General features: G+C 39.1%; 2 protein-coding genes across 2 annotated transcripts in view; both read left to right on the plus strand.

Moving 5' to 3' along the window:
* The window catches only part of rnf220b (ring finger protein 220b), a 31,950-nt gene extending 20,585 nt beyond the window's left edge, over window positions 1-11,365 (plus strand). The window contains exons 3-15 of the mRNA XM_073477191.1: window positions 695-737; window positions 840-932; window positions 2,146-2,188; window positions 2,477-2,566; window positions 6,231-6,274; window positions 6,569-6,656; window positions 7,015-7,111; window positions 7,664-7,723; window positions 7,831-7,889; window positions 7,984-8,068; window positions 9,147-9,255; window positions 11,080-11,154; window positions 11,294-11,365. Coding sequence (XP_073333292.1) covers window positions 695-737; window positions 840-932; window positions 2,146-2,188; window positions 2,477-2,566; window positions 6,231-6,274; window positions 6,569-6,656; window positions 7,015-7,111; window positions 7,664-7,723; window positions 7,831-7,889; window positions 7,984-8,068; window positions 9,147-9,255; window positions 11,080-11,154; window positions 11,294-11,365 — 958 coding nt within the window. The remainder of the gene's footprint in view (window positions 1-694; window positions 738-839; window positions 933-2,145; window positions 2,189-2,476; window positions 2,567-6,230; window positions 6,275-6,568; window positions 6,657-7,014; window positions 7,112-7,663; window positions 7,724-7,830; window positions 7,890-7,983; window positions 8,069-9,146; window positions 9,256-11,079; window positions 11,155-11,293) is intronic.
* A 3,094-nt stretch (window positions 11,366-14,459) lies between these two features.
* On the plus strand, window positions 14,460-19,240 carry guk1b (guanylate kinase 1b). Its single transcript, XM_073477172.1, has 7 exons — window positions 14,460-14,571; window positions 15,621-15,662; window positions 17,308-17,404; window positions 18,349-18,487; window positions 18,807-18,891; window positions 18,972-19,057; window positions 19,208-19,240. The coding sequence occupies exons 1-7, from the start codon at window positions 14,460-14,462 to the stop codon at window positions 19,238-19,240; spliced, it is 594 nt and encodes a 197-aa protein (XP_073333273.1).
* Window positions 19,241-19,517: the final 277 nt, after the last annotated feature.

The raw sequence follows: 19,517 nt of genomic DNA on the forward strand, positions 1-19,517 counted from the left end.
TCAGCTTTCACGTCATAATTAATGCTGACAGATTTGGTAGCTAGAGGCCCCCCTCCCCCCGCTGGTTTCCCCAGGTGGTATCTCCCGTCCTCTCTCTGTCACCTGCGTGCGGTGTTTACAAGCTGCCTCATTGTTCCCTACATATTTCATATTAGAGCCTCCGGCCTCCAGGCGACAAATCATACAGCGGGTACATAATGTCCTGCTAATGGCTGCTTTGAGCCCTGCACACACGCACACTCTACACACACACACACACACACACGTTACCTGCTGCTTAGACCAGAAGAATGATTCCTCCAATAAAGACATTACACTCCAAATCTGCTTAACGACCGCTCCGTGGACAGTAATGGTTTCAAATTGAACTTGGCCCACGGGGACAATGTGTGTGTGTGTGTGTGTGTGTGTGTGTGTGTGTGTGTGTGTGTGTGTGTGTACAGTATCTGTGTGAAAGACAGAAAGTGTAAAATGAGGTTATACACAGACTCAGATACAAATTCAGACAAGATAAAAGCAGAGGTTATTTACGAGATGACATTTTAAAAGACAATATTGTGTTTGTATATTTTATAGGGGCATAGTGTAGTTGATGTTTGTGTGTGTGTGTGTGTGTGTGTGTGTGTGTGTGTGTTGGCTCTCCAAGCTTGTTTAACATACGAGCTTCCGTATAATTTGCCTCTTTTCCCTGCAGTGCCACTCCAGTGCAGCACGACCGCCTCATCAGGACGCCGAAGGTAAACAGCTGATATCTTAAATGAGTTTTAAGAGAACACACTGGTTTTTAATCCTGTCTTTGACTCTCTTCCTCCTCTCTTCTCTCTCCTGATTCTCTCCAGTCTCTCTCTCTCCATCTTCATATCAAGCGTGAAGGGGGTTCTCCCACCTCGCCCCCTCGACCGTCGGACGAGGCCCACTCCGACCGATACCAGGTGAGGTTAAAAAAATATCAAAGAAAGTGACATGATTGTATATACGTGTGAATTTTCAGTGGAGAAAATGCTTTTCTCAAAAGATGTACAGAGACTTAAAGAGCCAGAACATCAGTGCATTTGTTAAAGTGTAAAGATGGATTGAAATTAAGACATTACAGAAGTACAAACACCAACAAACACTTAGTTTTTTAATGTTATTTGTTAGGTTCACACTGAAGAAAATTACCTGGTGGAGCTTTGAATTTTCTGATTGATTTTTAAATGAATTTGGTATACGCCTGATTAGTGCAGAAAAACAGCACCAGGCAACTTGTAGTCAGAAACATCATAAAAACATTGTTTTGTTTTTTTTCCTCGGTGTGGTGCCAGTGACTCACCAGTTTTATGATCTTGGGTTGATCAAATGCCGTGCTCAACACTCTCTTAAAAGTAATGGGTTCATCAGGAGTCTAGTCAAGTCAATTTTATTTATATAGCTGAAAAACACGGGTTTGTTTAAAAGATGTTTATGACCTGAACAACATATTACGCTCCTTACACTCTGGATTTGGAAGGAAAAACTCCACACAATAAAATAAATGGAAGAGCAAAAAAAAGACAACAGGACAGGCACGACGGACCGACACAATACAGTAGATTGCAGAAACAGAAATACAATATTAAGAAACAGGATGAGTAGAATTAGCAACAGATTTGGACAAACATAAGAACATTAAGTAGATATTAAAGAGACTCTGTGGAAATCTGTGTTGTGCTGGAAGCCAGTCGTTAGTTTATGTCAGCGGACTCCATTTCTTACGGTAGCTACTGTTGCTCTCTGTTAGGGAACATAGAGAGGCACTCGAGAATGTTCATAAAGTCACATCCTGTCACAGAAAATCCGATCCGAGTCTTGTACAAAGAAATCCACAGTCCAGCAGCATCAAACAACTTCAACAAATCGTCCACAGGCTTGTGAAGGCAACTGAGAGGGACGGGGAAGGTCTCATTTTTCACGTCACATGAAAATCATCTGCTCACATATGGCAAATAAAAGAATGATTAATACATGAAAATTGCTCTGTGATGAAGGTGGTAACTGTGGTATCATGTGTTTGAAATGAAGACATCTTTGTTGTTCATTTATTCCAGTGGAAATGTGGATGATATATTTCAAACTGTACATGATGAAAATACGTCACATCCTGATTTTTCTTTGTGTCTCTTGCAGACGTTCCTGCGTGTGCGGGCCAACAGACACACCAGACTAAATGGTACGTTAACTGGACTAACTGTTGTGTTTCATTGCTGCTGACTCAGTTTAAGAGAAAGCTCAGTACAGAAGGCTCTGTCAGCTCTGCAGTTTTAAATGGCTTTGATTTTTTCTTTAAAGTAAGGACTCAGAGTTTTTTCTTTTTTTCTTTTTTACATTCTAGTTTCCTTTGTTCACCCTCCCCGTTCAGATATCACCCTTTTTTCCCACCACATCTCCACCGGCCTAGCGCCCACACGAGCAGAGGAGCTATTAACCTTTCAACTTTGACCTCTTGATATGTTAACAGTCGATGACCTCTGCTGGTGCAGGTGCTACGTCAAATCTGCCCCATTACGCCCCCACAGCGCAGGAGCCCACCTAGACTGCACACAAGCTGGTAAGACTCACCGAGGAACACTTTCTTCATCATCAGATTGAACCACATTAACCAGCTTTTGAGTTTTGCTTCATTTAAAAAAAAAAGTTATGACTTTCTAATAAAGGACTTATAAGTTAGAACTAATGGTTTTATGCTTTTCATGAAATAGGGAAATGTTTTAAGCATCATGCCTGTTTGCAGGTGTTCATCCTTCCCTTGCATGACACAAGCGTACAGTGAAAAAGAGTTAGTTAGTCATTAATGAAGGGTTGTTACTGTAGATTCAAGATTTAAGAAACTTTATCGTCATTGTACTACTGTGCAAACATCAGCGCAATGAAATTATGATGGCACTCCCTTATATTAAAAATAACAAAATAAAATTATATAAAATAAGAACAATATAAGAATATAACCGCACTCAGACTAACAACCAGAGTACAAATAACAATAAATAATTTGCAGTATATGATTAAGTGTTATTTATGTTTTTGTATTGATCTAAAGAACCAGGTAAAGCTGCTACGAGGAATGTCTTTTGTTCCTTCTGGCAGCCAAAAGGTGAACTAGAAAAAATAGTTGTTGTTTTTTTGTTTTGTTTTTTTACTTATCCAACCTGGATAAGTTGGAATCCGACTCAGTGACAGGCATAAAGAGTAACTATAATTAATTCACAACACCCTCCAACACTGCGACGTTTAACACACAACACCCTGAAAGCTCCACAATTAAAAAAGACAGATTTTGTGTTTGTGTGTTTGTGTGTCCGATCAGATCTCATGCTCATGCTCACTTGACTCTTACAAACACACTCGATAAAATCCATTTTAAGCCAAATTCTATCACTGGTATTTTATGTTTTTTTCTCCACAACCATCTGGCAACCTGTGAAAAATAGCACTTGTTCCGACACCCAGATTGAGAACCAATAAATCGAGGGATCAGTATTAGATTGAGACCGTTTCATAATCAGTTAAACATTCCTTGTAGTATGTTTAAGTAGGACAAACACCAGGCAATAAGGTTTTAATGAATGGCTTAAAACTAATCTGATGAGGCAAAATAAATTATTGATAAACCATTAATAAAGTCATTACTTACAACTCATAAACCCTTTATAAAGGGTGCATTAGTAGAAAGTGGTGCCAAATAATACAAAAGAAAAGATAAAAATAACCATCTCAACATGTCTCCATCCATTTTAAAAGTGATATACAGTAATAGTGTCTCTGCACCGATACAGTCATGTAGACCTTAAAGCTGCTGCTGACATCTCACTACTGTTATTATTACCGCTGAGATTCTCCGGCTCTTAGCTGACTCTTCAAACTGCCAGTGCTGTCGAGGTCTGTTAGCCTTTATTGGGCCTTATAACAGGACAGCATAATGAGCTTCTAAATACATGTCAGGGAGGAAGAAGAGGAGGAGGAGGAGGAGGAGGCTCCTCTGTTGATTAATCAACCCCTCTCTCTCTCTGTCCTCTCTCTGTTTGATGAGCTCTTCCTCATCTATGACCGTCTCTTTAACCCTCATTATGTTTGCTGCCATGGCGGCGATCGGGTCACAGCCACCAGATCTCTGAGTGTCCACCTACTCCCCTCCCCCAAGGGGCCACTGTCATCCAGCGGGAATTAGAGGGCCCTAAAACTTAATGTCCCCTTATGCAATCTGCAGTCAGTCAGGTCACAGTGCAGTTGGTGTTCTGCCATGTTAACTTTTATATCAGCGCGGGGGGGGAGGAGGTGGGCGGGGATGACAGGGTGGAGATGGGAGGAACGTTTTGCATCCACAGCTGATGAAAAAAACCTGCAGTTATTCTACATAAAGAGTCCAGATCTGAGTGTCCTGGCTCTTTGATTTTCTGCAGGCAGTGTGTGTAAATGTGGTGAACTTGTGTGATTGTGTTGATGCACATTCATTTTCTGAAAGGAGCTCAAACAACAAAAGAAGTTGTTATTTTGTGTCCCTTCATCAACATGTTTCTATGTTCACTTAAACTGGATGTTATTTAACACTACTAGTTATATAAATGTGGTGCAATATATTTTCCATAAAAGTCAAATACTAATCATAAAACTGTGAATGTTTAAGAGCGGTCTCTTATTTTCTTATTTTAATGAGGTTCGGTTGATCAGGTTTGCACTTATGCGTTTAACACTTACAGCCAGTTATACATCAGTTTTAGTTCTGAAGTACTTTTTGTTCAATGTGAGTCTAAATTAAAATGTGTATTTACTTTACTTGAATATTTACATGTTCTGCTACTCTGTCCCTCCACCTCACTAAATGTTTGAGGCAAATATTGTTGTTTTACTTCACTACATTTATTTGATAACTTTAGGTACTAGTTACAGACCCAAAATAGTAATGTATGTATTTAATGTATGCATTCATTTGATCCGCACACAGATTTTAAAAAAAAGAAAAGAATAAATGCTCAATATCAGATCTGATAATAAGTCGACCTGTAGTATTTAGTATATAGAAACCTGTAAATAAACTTTTACTTGTTATACTTAAGTACATTTAATATCAGATACTTTAATACTTTTATTCAAGTATTCATATGGATGACTTTAACTTTTAGCAAAGTAATACTTTAACACAATATCTTTTCTAAGTATGACTTTTGGGTACTTTTTTGCAGAAGTAGCCTTGGTTGGGAATCACTGTCGCACATTATCAAAATGTGAAAAATAGTAAAAACTTAAATGCCGAAAATCAAAAAGTGAGCTAAAACTCTGAATAGGAATACACAGTGAAAAGAGGTTAGGATAATGTCATCATTTCCTTGTTTGTCATGTAAAAAGTTACATTTTGGGAAGAAAAAGAAACGGTTTGTTGCAATTTTTACAAAAAAAGGGAAATAATTCTTTGCATGATTTGAGCACTCTGTCTCGATGTGGCTGTACAACAAGTCTTGGGGTGGTGAGGGCGCCTGAACTTTATGTTTTACTCCACCGTCCTGAGGTTTTACAATATAAAACATAAAACACCGTTTCTGCAACATGTCAAAAATGCATTGCAAAAACATTAAACAGTTCATGTTTTAACTTGTTTTATAGGGTACCTCAATTTAAACCCTGATATCTTTTTGGAACTTGAACTTGATTTTCACAACTAATGTACACATTAATAAAACCCTGAAACAGAGACAGTACATTTATAGCACACGTGAATGTTGTCTTTTTGATGTAAAAATGTAACTAAATGTAATCAGCTACTGAATGCTGCAGAGGAAAACTGAAATAAAATCTAAGTTTAGGATGAGGAAAAAAAGACACTCCAACGTTACCTTCAGCCAAAAGAAAATACTCATACTAAATAAAGGAAAACACAATAAATAAATACTCATCCCTTTTTCTGACACCCTCTCCCCCTTAATAACTCTCATTTCTAACCTCCTCATGTTTTCTTTTTGTGGGAGGAATACACATTTCTATCACATGGAAAATATTTGGATTTTTAAACAATGTCATGAGAACTGGCTTGTTATTCATCTTTATTCATTCATATCTGCAGTCATAAGAAGGGAAGTTCGTATGAAGGTTGAGCAAGAACAAGACATCACAACCTGATTAAAATAAACAGCCATAAAGGGACAAACTAAAGTGACTGTCCTGATTTTAAAGTATCTGTATCTGTATCAGCATCTCATCTGTCTGTTTCTGTCTGTTTCCAGTCAGGATCGGGAAGCTGAAGAGGAGGAAACCAGAAGACGGACAGGTATGTTTGATTAAAATGCTTGATTCCTTGACATTTTTTATTGTAATCAGAGATTAATGTAAGGCGGACAGACCTCAGGTTGAGAGAATGTCGCTGGTCTGAACCCTCCTGACACTGTTGACTGCTTTTGTTCACGTAGCATCAGGATCACTGTCAGCTTGTTGTGTATCCATGTGAAAACGCTGCCGGCGTTGGTTCACAGCTATGAAAAGAGAGAAGCAGATATGTAGCCGGAGGCTGTAGGAGGCATATGGACATATCACCAGAGACAGTGACATTGTATGTGTGTTGTAGGAGGGTTCATCGGACCTGGTGCCGTTGGAGGACGAGTGGAACGAGAGGAGAAGGATACAGATGACGTCTTTAGTCGGAGGGTTTAAAGGTAAGCACGGATCTGTGTGTGCGTGCAATCGAAGTACCCGTCATGTGTGAGCTCGCTCAGTGGAGGATGAATAATGTGAGTGAGTGACAGCCGGAAAACCACTGAACTTTTCAGTCCACATTACAGCAGAGCAGGATGCCTCGAAGGTTCGCTTAAAAGTAACGGTTTCCTTTACCCGAGAAGGAAGCTGTGACCTGCAAACTTCTTACACACTGACTGACAGAAACAAGCAGAAAGATTCAAAAATCCACCTCACTGTGACCTTAGAAAAAGAACAGAACATCTTCAATTTGTCCTTTTATAAGCAACCTTATATCCCACAAGAACACCATCAACATGTGTTCTGATGTCTCCTCAGGTGCAGTCCTGGTGAGCACGACCTCTAAGGAGTGTCGAGACAGCGATGCAGACCTGGACGTGGATGGAGATGATACTCTGGAGTACGGACGAGCACAGTATCCTTTGCGATGAACGCAGCAGCGACAATGAATTTTACTGACTACTGTGTTGGGGAGAAGTGAGCTACATGTTTTTAAAACTGGTAGTTTAGCTACATTTATACCTGCATAAGTAGTTAAATGACTTTTTTGCCATTTTTGTGTAGTCAACAACTGAAACATTGCTTGTACTTTCCCGTGAATAGTGGGGCATTTTTTTTGACTAGTGAACAACTGGGCAGTTCAATAATAGGAGAATTTGCACATCAGAGCCAAAAAGGGCAGGTGCTGAGTCGGATGTGAGCAAAACATTAAGTAATTAATAGCATGCAAAGCAATTTTTTTTTTTAAAGTAGCAGTAAAGTCATATTTAAGTTTACTAAGTGAGTGAACAGTAATAGAAAAGAAAGATCAGACCTTTACTTGGAGAAAATGTGACTAATTGATGGAGTTCAGGATGAAGACATTTTTCAGTTTTCGTACTCGATCCGTTACTTTTATACAAACACTCACAGTTTCTATGTGTCATCAGCCTTGTATTGTATTATGTTCCCTGACCTTTGCCCTCAGATACACAGAGACAGATGTTATCCCCTGTTCTGGAGAAAGCTCCAAGGAGACAACAGTGAAGTATGTGTCCCACCAAGACATTTAAATGATCATACAGTCATGGGTGATCCTTTATGTTGTCTTTTAAATGTCTGTTTTGTCGTCCTTTCCAGCAGCAGCAGCAGCAGCAGCAGCATGTTGCCTGACTCCAGAGTGAATCTAGAGTTTTCCAAATGGTCAAACGATGGTGAGTTCAGCGAAGAAAAAAAAGATAGAAGTGTGTGAGATCAGGATATTTATTCCATCATTTATCTGTTTTATGTGCTTGTTCATTGACTCAGGGAGTCCATCTACCAGCAGTGGAGAGAAAATGGACAACAGCATAGCAGGTCTCCCCAAAACCTGCAAAAACACTGAGATAGAGACGTAAGTTTGTACAAGAAGCTGTTTTCTTCCATGTAGAGACCAACATTTGTGGACAAGGACATCTCTGCAGCACTGCAGCTGTTTTGTCACTCATTTTACCATTGTAGCTTCTGGATTTTGGACTTGCCCACATTGCAGTTTTGATAATATTTCAATTACTTGTGCAGCCCTGCTCAGAGCTTCCGATACATGTTTGAGTCATGTTTCTCAGAGTCAGAAATCTTCACTGCCAGTTATCGCAAAAGCTTTCAATATAAGTGATATGACACATTTCAAATCGTGATTAAAATGTTTTTATTTGAAGTTTTCCAACCGTTAAAGACGTTTAGTGACTTGTAGTGTTGACACCTAAGGTTTAGAGAAACAACAGAGACATTTTTTAAAAAATTGGTAAAATAATAATAAAAATCAATTTTCTTCATCCAATTTGAGTCCTTTGTCTGAGTGAAACTGTCCTCTTAGTTATTCAGCTTGGATGTCATCATATACTGTTCAAGATCGGGGGGTTTTGTTTTGTGCAAAAAGTTAAACATTGAAGTTTTTACACAGTTAGAATCTCAGGTGTGAATCAGCCAATCAGAGCAGACCATCCCGTACTGTAAAACGTATTATGGCTGCTCGGCTCTCTGTGTTGTATAAATACCTGCCCCTGCTTCCCTTAGCGTGATACACAATACTGTATCAATATGATGATATCATCAATCAAGGTCACAGCAGGCGAAACACACGCGTGTACACACATTTCATCACACTTAATGTGTTGCAGTCTGTCTGCCTCTCTGTACAGTATGTTTGCACATATAGTCGATCCTGTAATTGTGTGTGTCTGTATCTCTGTGAGGACCCTGACGCCTCACCTCCACCCTCCACCCTGCACCCCGTCCTCCACCCCTCTGCCTATGATAAATGAGACAGCGAATGCAGGCAATGTGATTGCTGATAAATTTCATGCTCAGTGTCCATGTTGGCCAGCGAATAATTTAATCTGTCTTCGATTTATAAATGACTCTCCAGTGTCTGCCTAACTCTCACATCTCCCCTCCTGTTACCGTCCATCTGTGTGCGTGTGTGTGTGCAGTCTCTCAGAGGACTCCACGCTGACAACTCTGGATGCACTTAAAGCTCGGATACGGGATTTGGAGAAACAGTTGTCTAAAGGAGACAGATTTAAATGCCTCATCTGCATGGTGAGTACGGAGGCAAATTGACAGAGCGCATGCACACACACACACACAGACAGACAGAGAGAGAGAGAGAGATAACAGTTCAGTAACATTCCTGTAGTGACAGGAGTTAACATGTCAACACTATTGTTCATGCTCTTTCAGTTGAATATAAATATGGCGATATATTGATTTGTTTTTATATGACTTTAAGTAATACTGTTTGAAAATCTTCGGTTAATTTGTTTTATGTCACATTTAAACTACCATGCAGACTCACCACCACCTCAGTGTGATCAGTTGACATGAAACTGTGATGTATGTTATATTGTCAGTTCTGTATTCTTTTAAATAGAGCTGCAACAATTAGTTGAGTCGAAAGAAAATTAGTTGCCAGGTATTCTGATAATCGATTAATCATTTCAGTCTTTTTAAAAAACAAAAATGTCAAATATTTGCTGGTTCCAGCTTCTTAAATGCAAAGATTTGCGGCTTTCTTTGTCATTTATGACAGTAAATGAAGAGTCTGTGGATTTTGGACTATTGGTTGGACAAAAGGAGCAGTTGGAAGATGTCACTTTTGGCACTTTGGGAAATTGTGATGAGCATTGTTTTTTTTTTTTTAGACAAAACAATTAATCAATCCAACATGAAAATAATCATTAGTTGCAGTTCTTCTTTTAAATTGTGTCTTCTTAACAGGATTCCACTTCTTGACTAATCCCTTAAACAGTACAAATCACAACACTGCAGTTGTGATTCTGTTGCCTTCATTTTGTGGATTTATTCTCACTTGAAACAAAAATAAGAAAAGTCAAAGACTTTACTTGACGCCTCGTTCTACACAAATTTCCTATATATTTGCTGTAGAAACCGAGACTCAGTCCCGCCCCTTCCTTCTGCCCGAGCTCATCATCATCTGATTGATCACAATAAATCCAAAATAATTGCTCAGAATATTAATTTTACATCAATTCATCAGACAAAAGAAAAGATTTACCTCACTTCAATAAATTAGTGAATTGTGAGAATGTAATTTCCAATCAACAAACATCAAAAAATTGGCACTAACAAATCTTGATCTTCAAACAAAGCTCTGACATTGATGTTTTTGCTGTAGTGCTGCAACAATTAGTCAGTTAATCAAAAAGTTAAATTGTCTTTTTATCTATTCCCTTTTATTGCTTTTAACCTTCTACTGCTATTACATTCTATTTTCATATCTTCATACGTTACATACACTCTTTTATTATTTTCTGTAGTGGAGCCTGCAGTGTACTTGTACAACCGGAGTAACAATAAACATCTTAAATCTTATTAAGATATTTAAAGATGGCTCTTCAGCCTCTTGTGATGAATATGTATTTCCTTTATTTATATTTTAAAAAGCAAATGGTTAATGATTAGTTAATGTTGTACAACAAAATTTTCAACAAACAATAAAGTTACTTCAAGCCCATCAGCTTTAACTAAACTTTATAACAGCAAAAACTTCTGTCTCAGTCGACCTTTGGTCGGATTCTTGTTCACATGAACATCTATACTTTTGTGGTGAAGGAGGAAAGTCAGCGTGGTTTGAAAGTGATGAAGTTACCTTGCTCATTTCTGGAGAATACTTACATTCTGATGTGTAATATATTATCTATTCCACCTAAAACAGTACAGTGTAATAAATCAATAAACACACCAGCTGGACGTTTCCTAATGTTGATGTGTCTTCAATGAAAGTTGATTGAACAGGGAGCCTCTTCTAATGCTCTTCTTGTAGTTTCATATGGACATCTACTGGCAGCTTTTGGTACTGCAGGTAAAGATTCCTCATCACCTGTATGTCTTTTCTCTCTGCAGGACACGTACACAACCCCTCTCACCTCCATCCAGTGCTGGCATGTTCACTGTGAGGAGTGTTGGCTTCGAACGCTGGTAAAACATCACATTTATGTTTATTAATTTATATAAATCTTATTTTTATTTTTTTGTTTACATGTATGTCATATAAACATGAATATAAAGTAAAATAACCAGAGCATGTTTGATAAAAGGCTCATTTTTTTCTTTTTAGGGAGCAAAGAAGTTGTGTCCACAGTGTAACACCATCACCTCACCTGGAGACCTGAGGCGGGTCTTCCTGTGATGCAGCCACTCTCAAAACCAAGGAGGAGGGGCTTCCTTTGTTTAAACCAATCAGGGGTGGACTTGTGGGCAGCTGGCCTGTCATAGACTCCCACCCTCCTCCTCCTCCTCACACCTTCCTGGTCCTACCTGTTCGTACTCCTAACATCCACTAACCCCTGAAGAACAGCAAGTGTGACCTTTGACCTTCCTCCACAGCCCTGTACGATATCCACCTTCCTGCTGCAACACCGACCAGATCAACAAGAAACATCTAAAAACCAACTGACAGCTCAGGCACTGAAAAACAAATAGAAAAAAAAAATAGCTTTGGGACAATATTTATCGATTTTGTAATCCTTTTTTTGTGTTTTATGAGGGAAAAAAATGAATCACATGCGAAGCACATGTACATAGTTTTGTGTATGTTTGGATTGATGTGTAGCAGAACAACCCGACTGTATTTACTGTACAGAGTTTGTCTTTGCTTGGATCATTTATTATTTGTGTAGCTCCTGTAGGTTGGAAACATTCACAGTAATCTCATTTTTGTCTTTGTCACTGACGTGTTTCTTTGTATAGCATCATTAAAATCTAATTTTATCAATGTTACTACAATAAAACGTGTGTCTAAAAAGTGGCTGCATATATTACATGAATACTCACCTGTTGAATCTGAATGGACGGCAAGCATCTTGTGTTGACCGCCTTGTTATGAGGACTCTGTGTGGCGTGTTCGCCCTTCGAGAAGTGGGTCGCTGCAGGATTAGCCGGTCAGAGCCCATCCCAGCTCAGCCGAAGTCGAGGGACACTAAACCCTGCTATTCTGAGCTTTTACCATGTGGGGGGACAGAAGACCCCTTACAAGGTTCAATCACGCAGAAAAAAAACACAAAAATCACAATTTTATTGTAGTCAACAACAGGATAATTAATAGTTGAGAGTTCAACAGCAGTCAGAATTTCTTCCGGTTTTAGTAACTACGTGATAGAGGGAAAAGTGAAAGAGCAGAGCAAATGTTTCCCTCATTCTCTCCACTTTTACCTCCAACTTCAACCAGTAGAGCTGCTTCACAGACTCTGGTTGTAGTGGGCAGCTTCCAGCTGTGAATATGTGCAACTAGCAGTGTCACATATCCGTGATATTCTCAATAACTGTGATATTAAAATAATTATATTGTGTTAATAATACACATATGATAATATCATGTGATTAATCCAGCAAAGACGTTCGGCCATGTGCATGTTTTGTTTATGAGTTCATCAGGTTGTCTTTTCACTAGTAATCGATAGTAACTGTTCTTTCTGACAAACTCTTTCTCCACTTCCCTACACTCACATTTCAAGGGTAATTTATTTGAAACACACAGTTAACAAAGCAGAAGATTTTCAAATTTCTTTACATATCGTGATAATATCGTTATCGTGAAAATCTGATATTGACACGGCCCCTTGAGCAACTATCTGGTAAAGACAGATGCTTTCGGTCAAACTGTCCTGGATAAATAAAGGTCAAAAATGCTTCTTCCAGACCAACATTTTGTACAAACAAGTTTTGTTTTGAGTTTTACAATCTTACAAGGAAAACCTAGTAATAATTACAGTATATTTACCACCTGAACTTTACCCTGTGTGTTCCTTTCAAAGCCAAAATCAAGTGCTTAAGCAACAAGGCTGGATTCACAACAGAAACAAATGTAAAAATACATTTACACAAAGGTTCTGCTGCAGTACATTGTACAAGATGTCAACAGTGAAGAGTTCATTTGTTAATGAAATCTCCTACTTGCTGTCCCGAGACCTGCCTGGATGTATGATGGACAGTGTGGATAAAAAACAAGCCAGCATGCACACATGTGATTGGTCACTGAGCTGAAGGGAGGTGGTGGTAATTCAGATTGACAGTGAGCTGATTCAGTGTATCAGTCTGACACACACACCCACACACACACACACACTACACACTTATTGTACACAGAGGTATTAAGAAGCCTGGCTGAAGAATCATTCGCTACTGAACGTCTCTACGACACAGGCGGTGTGAGAGAAGGTAAGGAGGAACTTTTGACTCAAAATGATCTTTTTTTCCCATTGATGCTAAATATCTTTGTGCACTTCTGGAGTATTAACAAAGCACTTAAACAATATACAGACATTTGATTACTTATGTGATTAAAGTGAATTCAGGTGCAAACATCAACTAAAACTAAAGGAAAGGTGCATTATAATTCTGACATGTTTGTACACTACTTGTTTGCTTGTTAGCTAACAGTTAATGGGCTAAAATAGCAGTGGCTCCTTTAGTGATTACAAATAGTTTGTAATCTGTTTTTATGAGTGTTAAAAGCTGCACAAGTTTAAGAAAAGGAAACAAAAAAATGATAGTTTAGGACTTTATGATGTCTTTTATCTAAAACTGCAGGTGAAGTCAATGAATAATTCAGAACACCAAGATGTTGAAGGGAGAGGTTGGATGTATTTGGACTGTATTATTAAGTAATTATCATGATGGGGATTCTAAACGAATTGAATCAGGTGTCCCTGAAACATCATCCTCTCCTAGCTTGGCAGGTAAATGGGTCACCTGTCCTGGACCCTTTTTGCCGCCTGGCACAGATCCAATTAATCCTGCTGACTGACCTGCCATGACTTCATTAAGAGGCATTCTTAACATTAACCTCAGGGTTTCTGGCTGTCTAACGAGTCAGCAATTAGGACATGGACGTGTTTAAATATTTTAATTAAGGAAGTAGGAAGGAGAGTTTTACTCACTGTCAATTCATTATTAACAGATTAAAAACTGCAATAATATGAGAGCAAAGGTCTTTTAACCCTCTGTGTGCGTGTTGGGATGTATCTTCCTGACAGCGTAGTGGTTAAGAGAAGTTCGGATCAAAGGATTAGCCTTACTTCACATCATAGAAGTTAATAGGATCACTGGTGAGCTTTACCAGCGTCGCAGTAGTAGAAGAGGAGGAGTTTAAAATCACACCAAGATGTCCTTTATCTTATCCAATTCTAGTTTCTGGCTGGCACAAAAGATCCAATTCTTATCTGCTTTTGGCACAAACCTAAGCATACGTGGTCTCCGTCTGTCTGTCCGTCTGTCTCAGAACAATGTCAGGACCAAGGCCTGTTGTGCTGAGCGGCCCCTCCGGAGCAGGGAAGAGCACTCTGCTGAAGAGGCTGATGAAGGAACACGAGGGCGTCTTTGGATTCAGCGTGTCACGTACGTTTGTGGGCCAGCTGGTGATTGGCCTCTGTTGCAAAACATCCTGTCTGAGGAGGAAGTAGGACAGTAGTCACAGTGTCTGAGCTTGATGGTCTAATTCTGGACCGGCCAATAGATTCTGTGCTGTAGATCAGTAAATCTTTTAACGTGCTAAGCTGCGTGGCCTGCCAAACAATACAGACACAGCTGAGCAAATAGACTAACACCTCAGTTTAAGTGTATAGTCGTGTTACTAGAAAGCTTAGATTCTTGTGATAAAACCACATCAGCAAGGTACAATCAACAAACAAACAAGCTAACAAACCACCACGTACAGAGTTTTGCCAACTCACCAATAAAGTGTGTTTCAGTGGCGCGTCAAACTCCAAAAAATATTTGGTCCAAAACTCCTCTCATTTCACAGCAGATGCCATTTTCCCTCACACCGGAAATCATTTGATTTGGTCATTTGGTCATTTGAGCAGATATGAGCTCCTATGCCCTCCCTAGAGCCTACAACAGCAAATGAGTGATCGTGTAGACAAGTGGCCCACTATCTCTTCTTCCTCCTCTCTCCTGAGCCACTAACACTCTAGCCTCTGGATGATTGATGTGTCATGTGGCCAATGAGATTACAAAAAGAGCAATATATAGTTTATATCAGTTTTTAAAGGCCTAAACTTGGAAAATAAATTAAGTTTATGTAGTTGTATGTGTTTTGCTCTCTTTTTGGGCTATTCTATATACACAAAGTTGGTGTAAATCAGGAAATAAAGAGCGATAGTGAGATTTTGCCCACGTACTTGGACCATGTAAGATGATATGATGTTGACCCGTTGTGTTTCACAGTTAATAGGGGCAGTTAGTTCAAACTCCTATAGATTAATGACAGAAGTACTTACAGAGCTTCTGATGCTTATAACCTTTAAGCTACCTGTATTTTTTTTTATAATTTTCAGGAATGTTAACAGGTTTTAATGTTTTTTACTTTAATCTATCAAAAGCAACATTACTGGTGACTCATTACGTTATTTCTGGGTTTTGATGATGACATCCTTTCTTCGCAGACACAACAAGAAACCCTCGGCCAGGAGAGGAAGATGGCAAAGGTACAGTAGTTCTGGCTCAAAACAGACTTTATGGTGACACTCTCTAGTTTGTTACAAGTGGCTGGTTGATTGTTAGCACCAAACCATCACAAACACTGGGTCACCACACACGAGCCCTGGACTTGGATTTGAATCTGTACAACTGTGATAAAAGTGTACTTTACCTTCCCTAGCCTCTAAAGTCTAAAAGAACACCAACACTTCTTACTCCCAAGTGAACTGCACGAATGGTTTTGTCCGTCCTGTATAGCTCCACTGATATAAAAGAGATAAACCTCTCTCTGTGCCTTTTTTGCTTTCTCCATAGGGCTGAACTTGCTCCCCATGCTTCTGGGGGCTACTTTACTGCCCGTAGCAGACGTCTTTTCCTCTGAAGACTTAGAAATGTCGACCTCATTTTCGTGTCCAAACGAATCAGAAACCACAGATAAAGGTGACCTCAGTGTGATTTCTGATCACAGTATTTTTTAAAGGCAGAGGGATGGGGGTTACTTTCATCATCCTGGCACGCTGTAATTTTTTTTAAAGGAACTAAAAAACAAAAAATGAAAAGCTAAGGAATCGGGATCAGACAGTCTACACTTTGGAGTAAAAAGTTTTTGAAAATAGCCCCCTGTTATGCCTCGGTAGTGATTCCCATTTCCAGTCCCGTGAGGTTTTATGTGCACATAAAACCATCCCCATTTCCCACTGTGGCATTAATGAACCAACCATTAGCATCACAGGAGAGAAGTTCATCTTTTTTTTGGATGTACATCTAACGTCACGTCCCTTTAATATGTTAAAACCAGAAAAATATAGCAGACAGTCAGGCCCAGATACTCTTCATGTTTTTATTTGTACTGACAAAATTGGACACTGAGCAGATTTTTATTCACCTAAAATATGCTCCATCATTTGAGTAACACAACAGAGGATTTTTCTCACTTTGGGCCAAAATGAGGTTATGTCCCATGTACTGCTGTTTAAATTCTGCCTTATTTTCAGGCTTATCTTCGTTTGTTTACAGCACAGCCACTTCCTGTTCTATCCAACGTTGTTATTTCAGCCTGAGCAGACTCCTTCATGTTGCCATGCTAATGATTGTGTCCGATGGCAGTGCCCATTAGTGCTGTAGGAAGTAGTAACGTGTTTGTTTCTAAAACTCTGCTGTTATAGATCCCCAGAGGTTTTGATGTTGTGAAGATGTAGCACCATGGATCTGGTATGGACAACATCCTGTAATGTGCTCTGCAACAGCCATACTAATGGCATCTTTAGATTTCTTATCTTTGCATGCTTTTCCCTTATCGAGAATGGCTGCATACTTGTTTGCTTTTGGCGAAAAATACAATGAACACAAGGTGTTTCTTGCTTGTGATAAATACAAAATCCGATGGAACAAATGGAGATCTAAAAACAATTAGCCAATTTTTCTCCCCAATATGCAATTTGCTAGGTGATTCTGACTTGAAGATTTAGACTTTTTTGGCTGCATTATCTTTATCATTATCTTTTGCCGGTGAACACTATGATGATCACCGTTTACTATGATGAAACTGGTGTCTTCTTTCATTTGATTTGTCATGTCCTTTCTTTAATCTTTTCTTTCCATTGTGCAAGTTTCTATTCAGAGCAAGATTCATTATAAATGTTATCTTTGCAGACTACCACTACACAACAAGAGAGGCCATGCAGGAGGGCATTGACAACGGAGACTTCATCGAAAACGCTGAGTTTTCCGGCAACATGTACGGAACAAGGTAAGTGTTTGCATCTCTGCATGAAAGCCGCCATATTTTTTCACCAGACAATCAAGAGCAACTTTAGAAAACATCTAGTACTTATCTATTTTTGTAACTGTTTGATCTCTTTTTCCTAGTTTGATTCATATTTATTAATGATTTAAGTGGCAGTGCCTTAGCGAGCTGCTCACCTGCTAAAAAGATCGTCATCTGTACAGTTTCAGTGCTTTAGAGTGAATATATAAGTCATTTAAGGTGCACTATGTTGTTTTGGGGAATACATTTTAATCAGAAGAGAAAATCTTTATGACTGAATGACCTAACTAAACAGAGCACAATTTCATACTGTATATTTGCAGAACCCTTCTACGTAGCCACCCTGCAACTGTAGCTTCAAACACTGATCTAGGGACCTTATTTTCCTCGGAGGACAGCTTGTTTATTCAGTTCTGTAAATATATTCATCAAATAAATATTACTGAGTTTGAATTATTACCTTACTAATATTGTAAATATTACCTTTCCGTGTTGAAATGCCTTTTCCAAAACTACATAGTGCACCCTTAAAGTATATGTAATCGTCACTGATATTGGCCAAACTAAACTCAATAGAAATTAAAACTGTTTTACCAGAGAGTACCTAGTCCTAGACCTAGTCACAGGGATCAGTAGGATATATATACGTGAAACACTCACAGATGGAGCTTTAACCCAGTAACCTCAAAAAGAGCAATGCTGCGGCTCAGCACCTCTTGACTTTAATCTCCTCCTCTTATTCTGAAGATGACACACCCTCGCTGCAGCGAGGATCAATGCAGCGATCCTCTTACCTTAGTCACTACATGTATGTGTGCGTCAAACACTCAGGACCTGGTTGGACAATGTCAGACCTGTCTATGTTCAGATGTATGGTCTTCTTGTTTTATATAATTTTGGAACGTAACAATGCATTGATTCTCTAGTAAAGCTGCCATAGAAGACGTGCGGGCCCAGAACCTAATCTGCATCTTAGACGTGGACATCCAGGGGGTTAGGCGGATTAAAGAGACTGATCTGAACCCCATCTACATCTCCATCCAGCCTCCCTCCATGGAAATCCTGGTAAATGTTCGACTTAATGCAGTATTACATAATGCAATATTGTATGCTGACCTCAAAACACTTAACCTCAACGTGGAATCGTGTTCATCGAGTATTGTTCTTCTGAAATGTTTCAACTTTGAGGCTTAAATGAAGGTTTGAAATGAATATATTTAAATATAAAAATATATTACTTAATATATTGCTATATTTCAATTCACTTCTCAGTTTAATAAAGTGAAAAACAAAAACAACTTTGTGAAAACTGCAGACACGGCTGCTGTTTTGTACCTTGATGGAGCAGCTCTAGTTTAAAGTCATGTTTCATTGTCTTTCTCAGGAAAAACGTCTGAGGGACAGGCAGACAGAAACAGAGGAGAGTTTACAGAAACGTCTGGACGCAGCACGCATCGATATGGAGCTCAGTAAGTTTCTCAGCAGTTCTGTTTGGACATGATGCTCGACTGACGACGATCTCTGCAGCTGATTGAATTTTCTTTTCTAGGTAAGGAGCCTGGAGTGTTTGATGTTGTTATCATCAATGATGACTTAGAGAGAGCCTACGAGGAGCTGAAGGATATCCTCAATGACGTGAGTAAAACCATATCGTTACTCTGTTAAACAAATACTTTGATACTGTTGTCTGGCAGCTTTTTCATTGACCCTTTTATATATAAGACACTCTGGACCATTAATAAAACGTACAACATGTAACAGTATCCCTCATCCTTCTTTATACAGGAAATCCAAAAAGTTCAGGAATCCAAGTCCTAAGAGGGGAACAGTGGTCAGAAGAACCGACACTTGTGACTCACACAAACACACAAAAGCTTGTTTTCTTTTACCCTCCACATTATAAGGTCAGAGGTTTAATCCTCAATGATGCTCAGACGGGAAAGAGGGAATCTGAATTGAAAGATTTTTGTTCTCGACTGAGAGAACGGGGGTTTGTGTTAGATTTAGTGAAATCAATGGTTGATATCTAGGTATGAAAATCCTAACCCATACATTTCTGCCCGCTGCCTCAGCTACAGGTACAGCGGCCAAATTA

Source organism: Pagrus major, chromosome 11 (genome assembly GCF_040436345.1).
Source record: "Pagrus major chromosome 11, Pma_NU_1.0".
Taxonomy (NCBI): domain Eukaryota; kingdom Metazoa; phylum Chordata; class Actinopteri; order Spariformes; family Sparidae; genus Pagrus; species Pagrus major.

Bases quoted from the DNA above. Each gene is read 5' to 3' on its own strand.
- guk1b (XM_073477172.1), top strand. From the start codon at position 14,460: ATGTCAGGACCAAGGCCTGTTGTGCTGAGCGGCCCCTCCGGAGCAGGG. The intron at 15,663-17,307 runs GTACAGTAGTTC...TTATCTTTGCAG, and splicing joins AGGAGAGGAAGATGGCAAAG to ACTACCACTACACAACAAGA. The intron at 18,488-18,806 runs GTAAATGTTCGA...TGTCTTTCTCAG, and splicing joins CTCCCTCCATGGAAATCCTG to GAAAAACGTCTGAGGGACAG.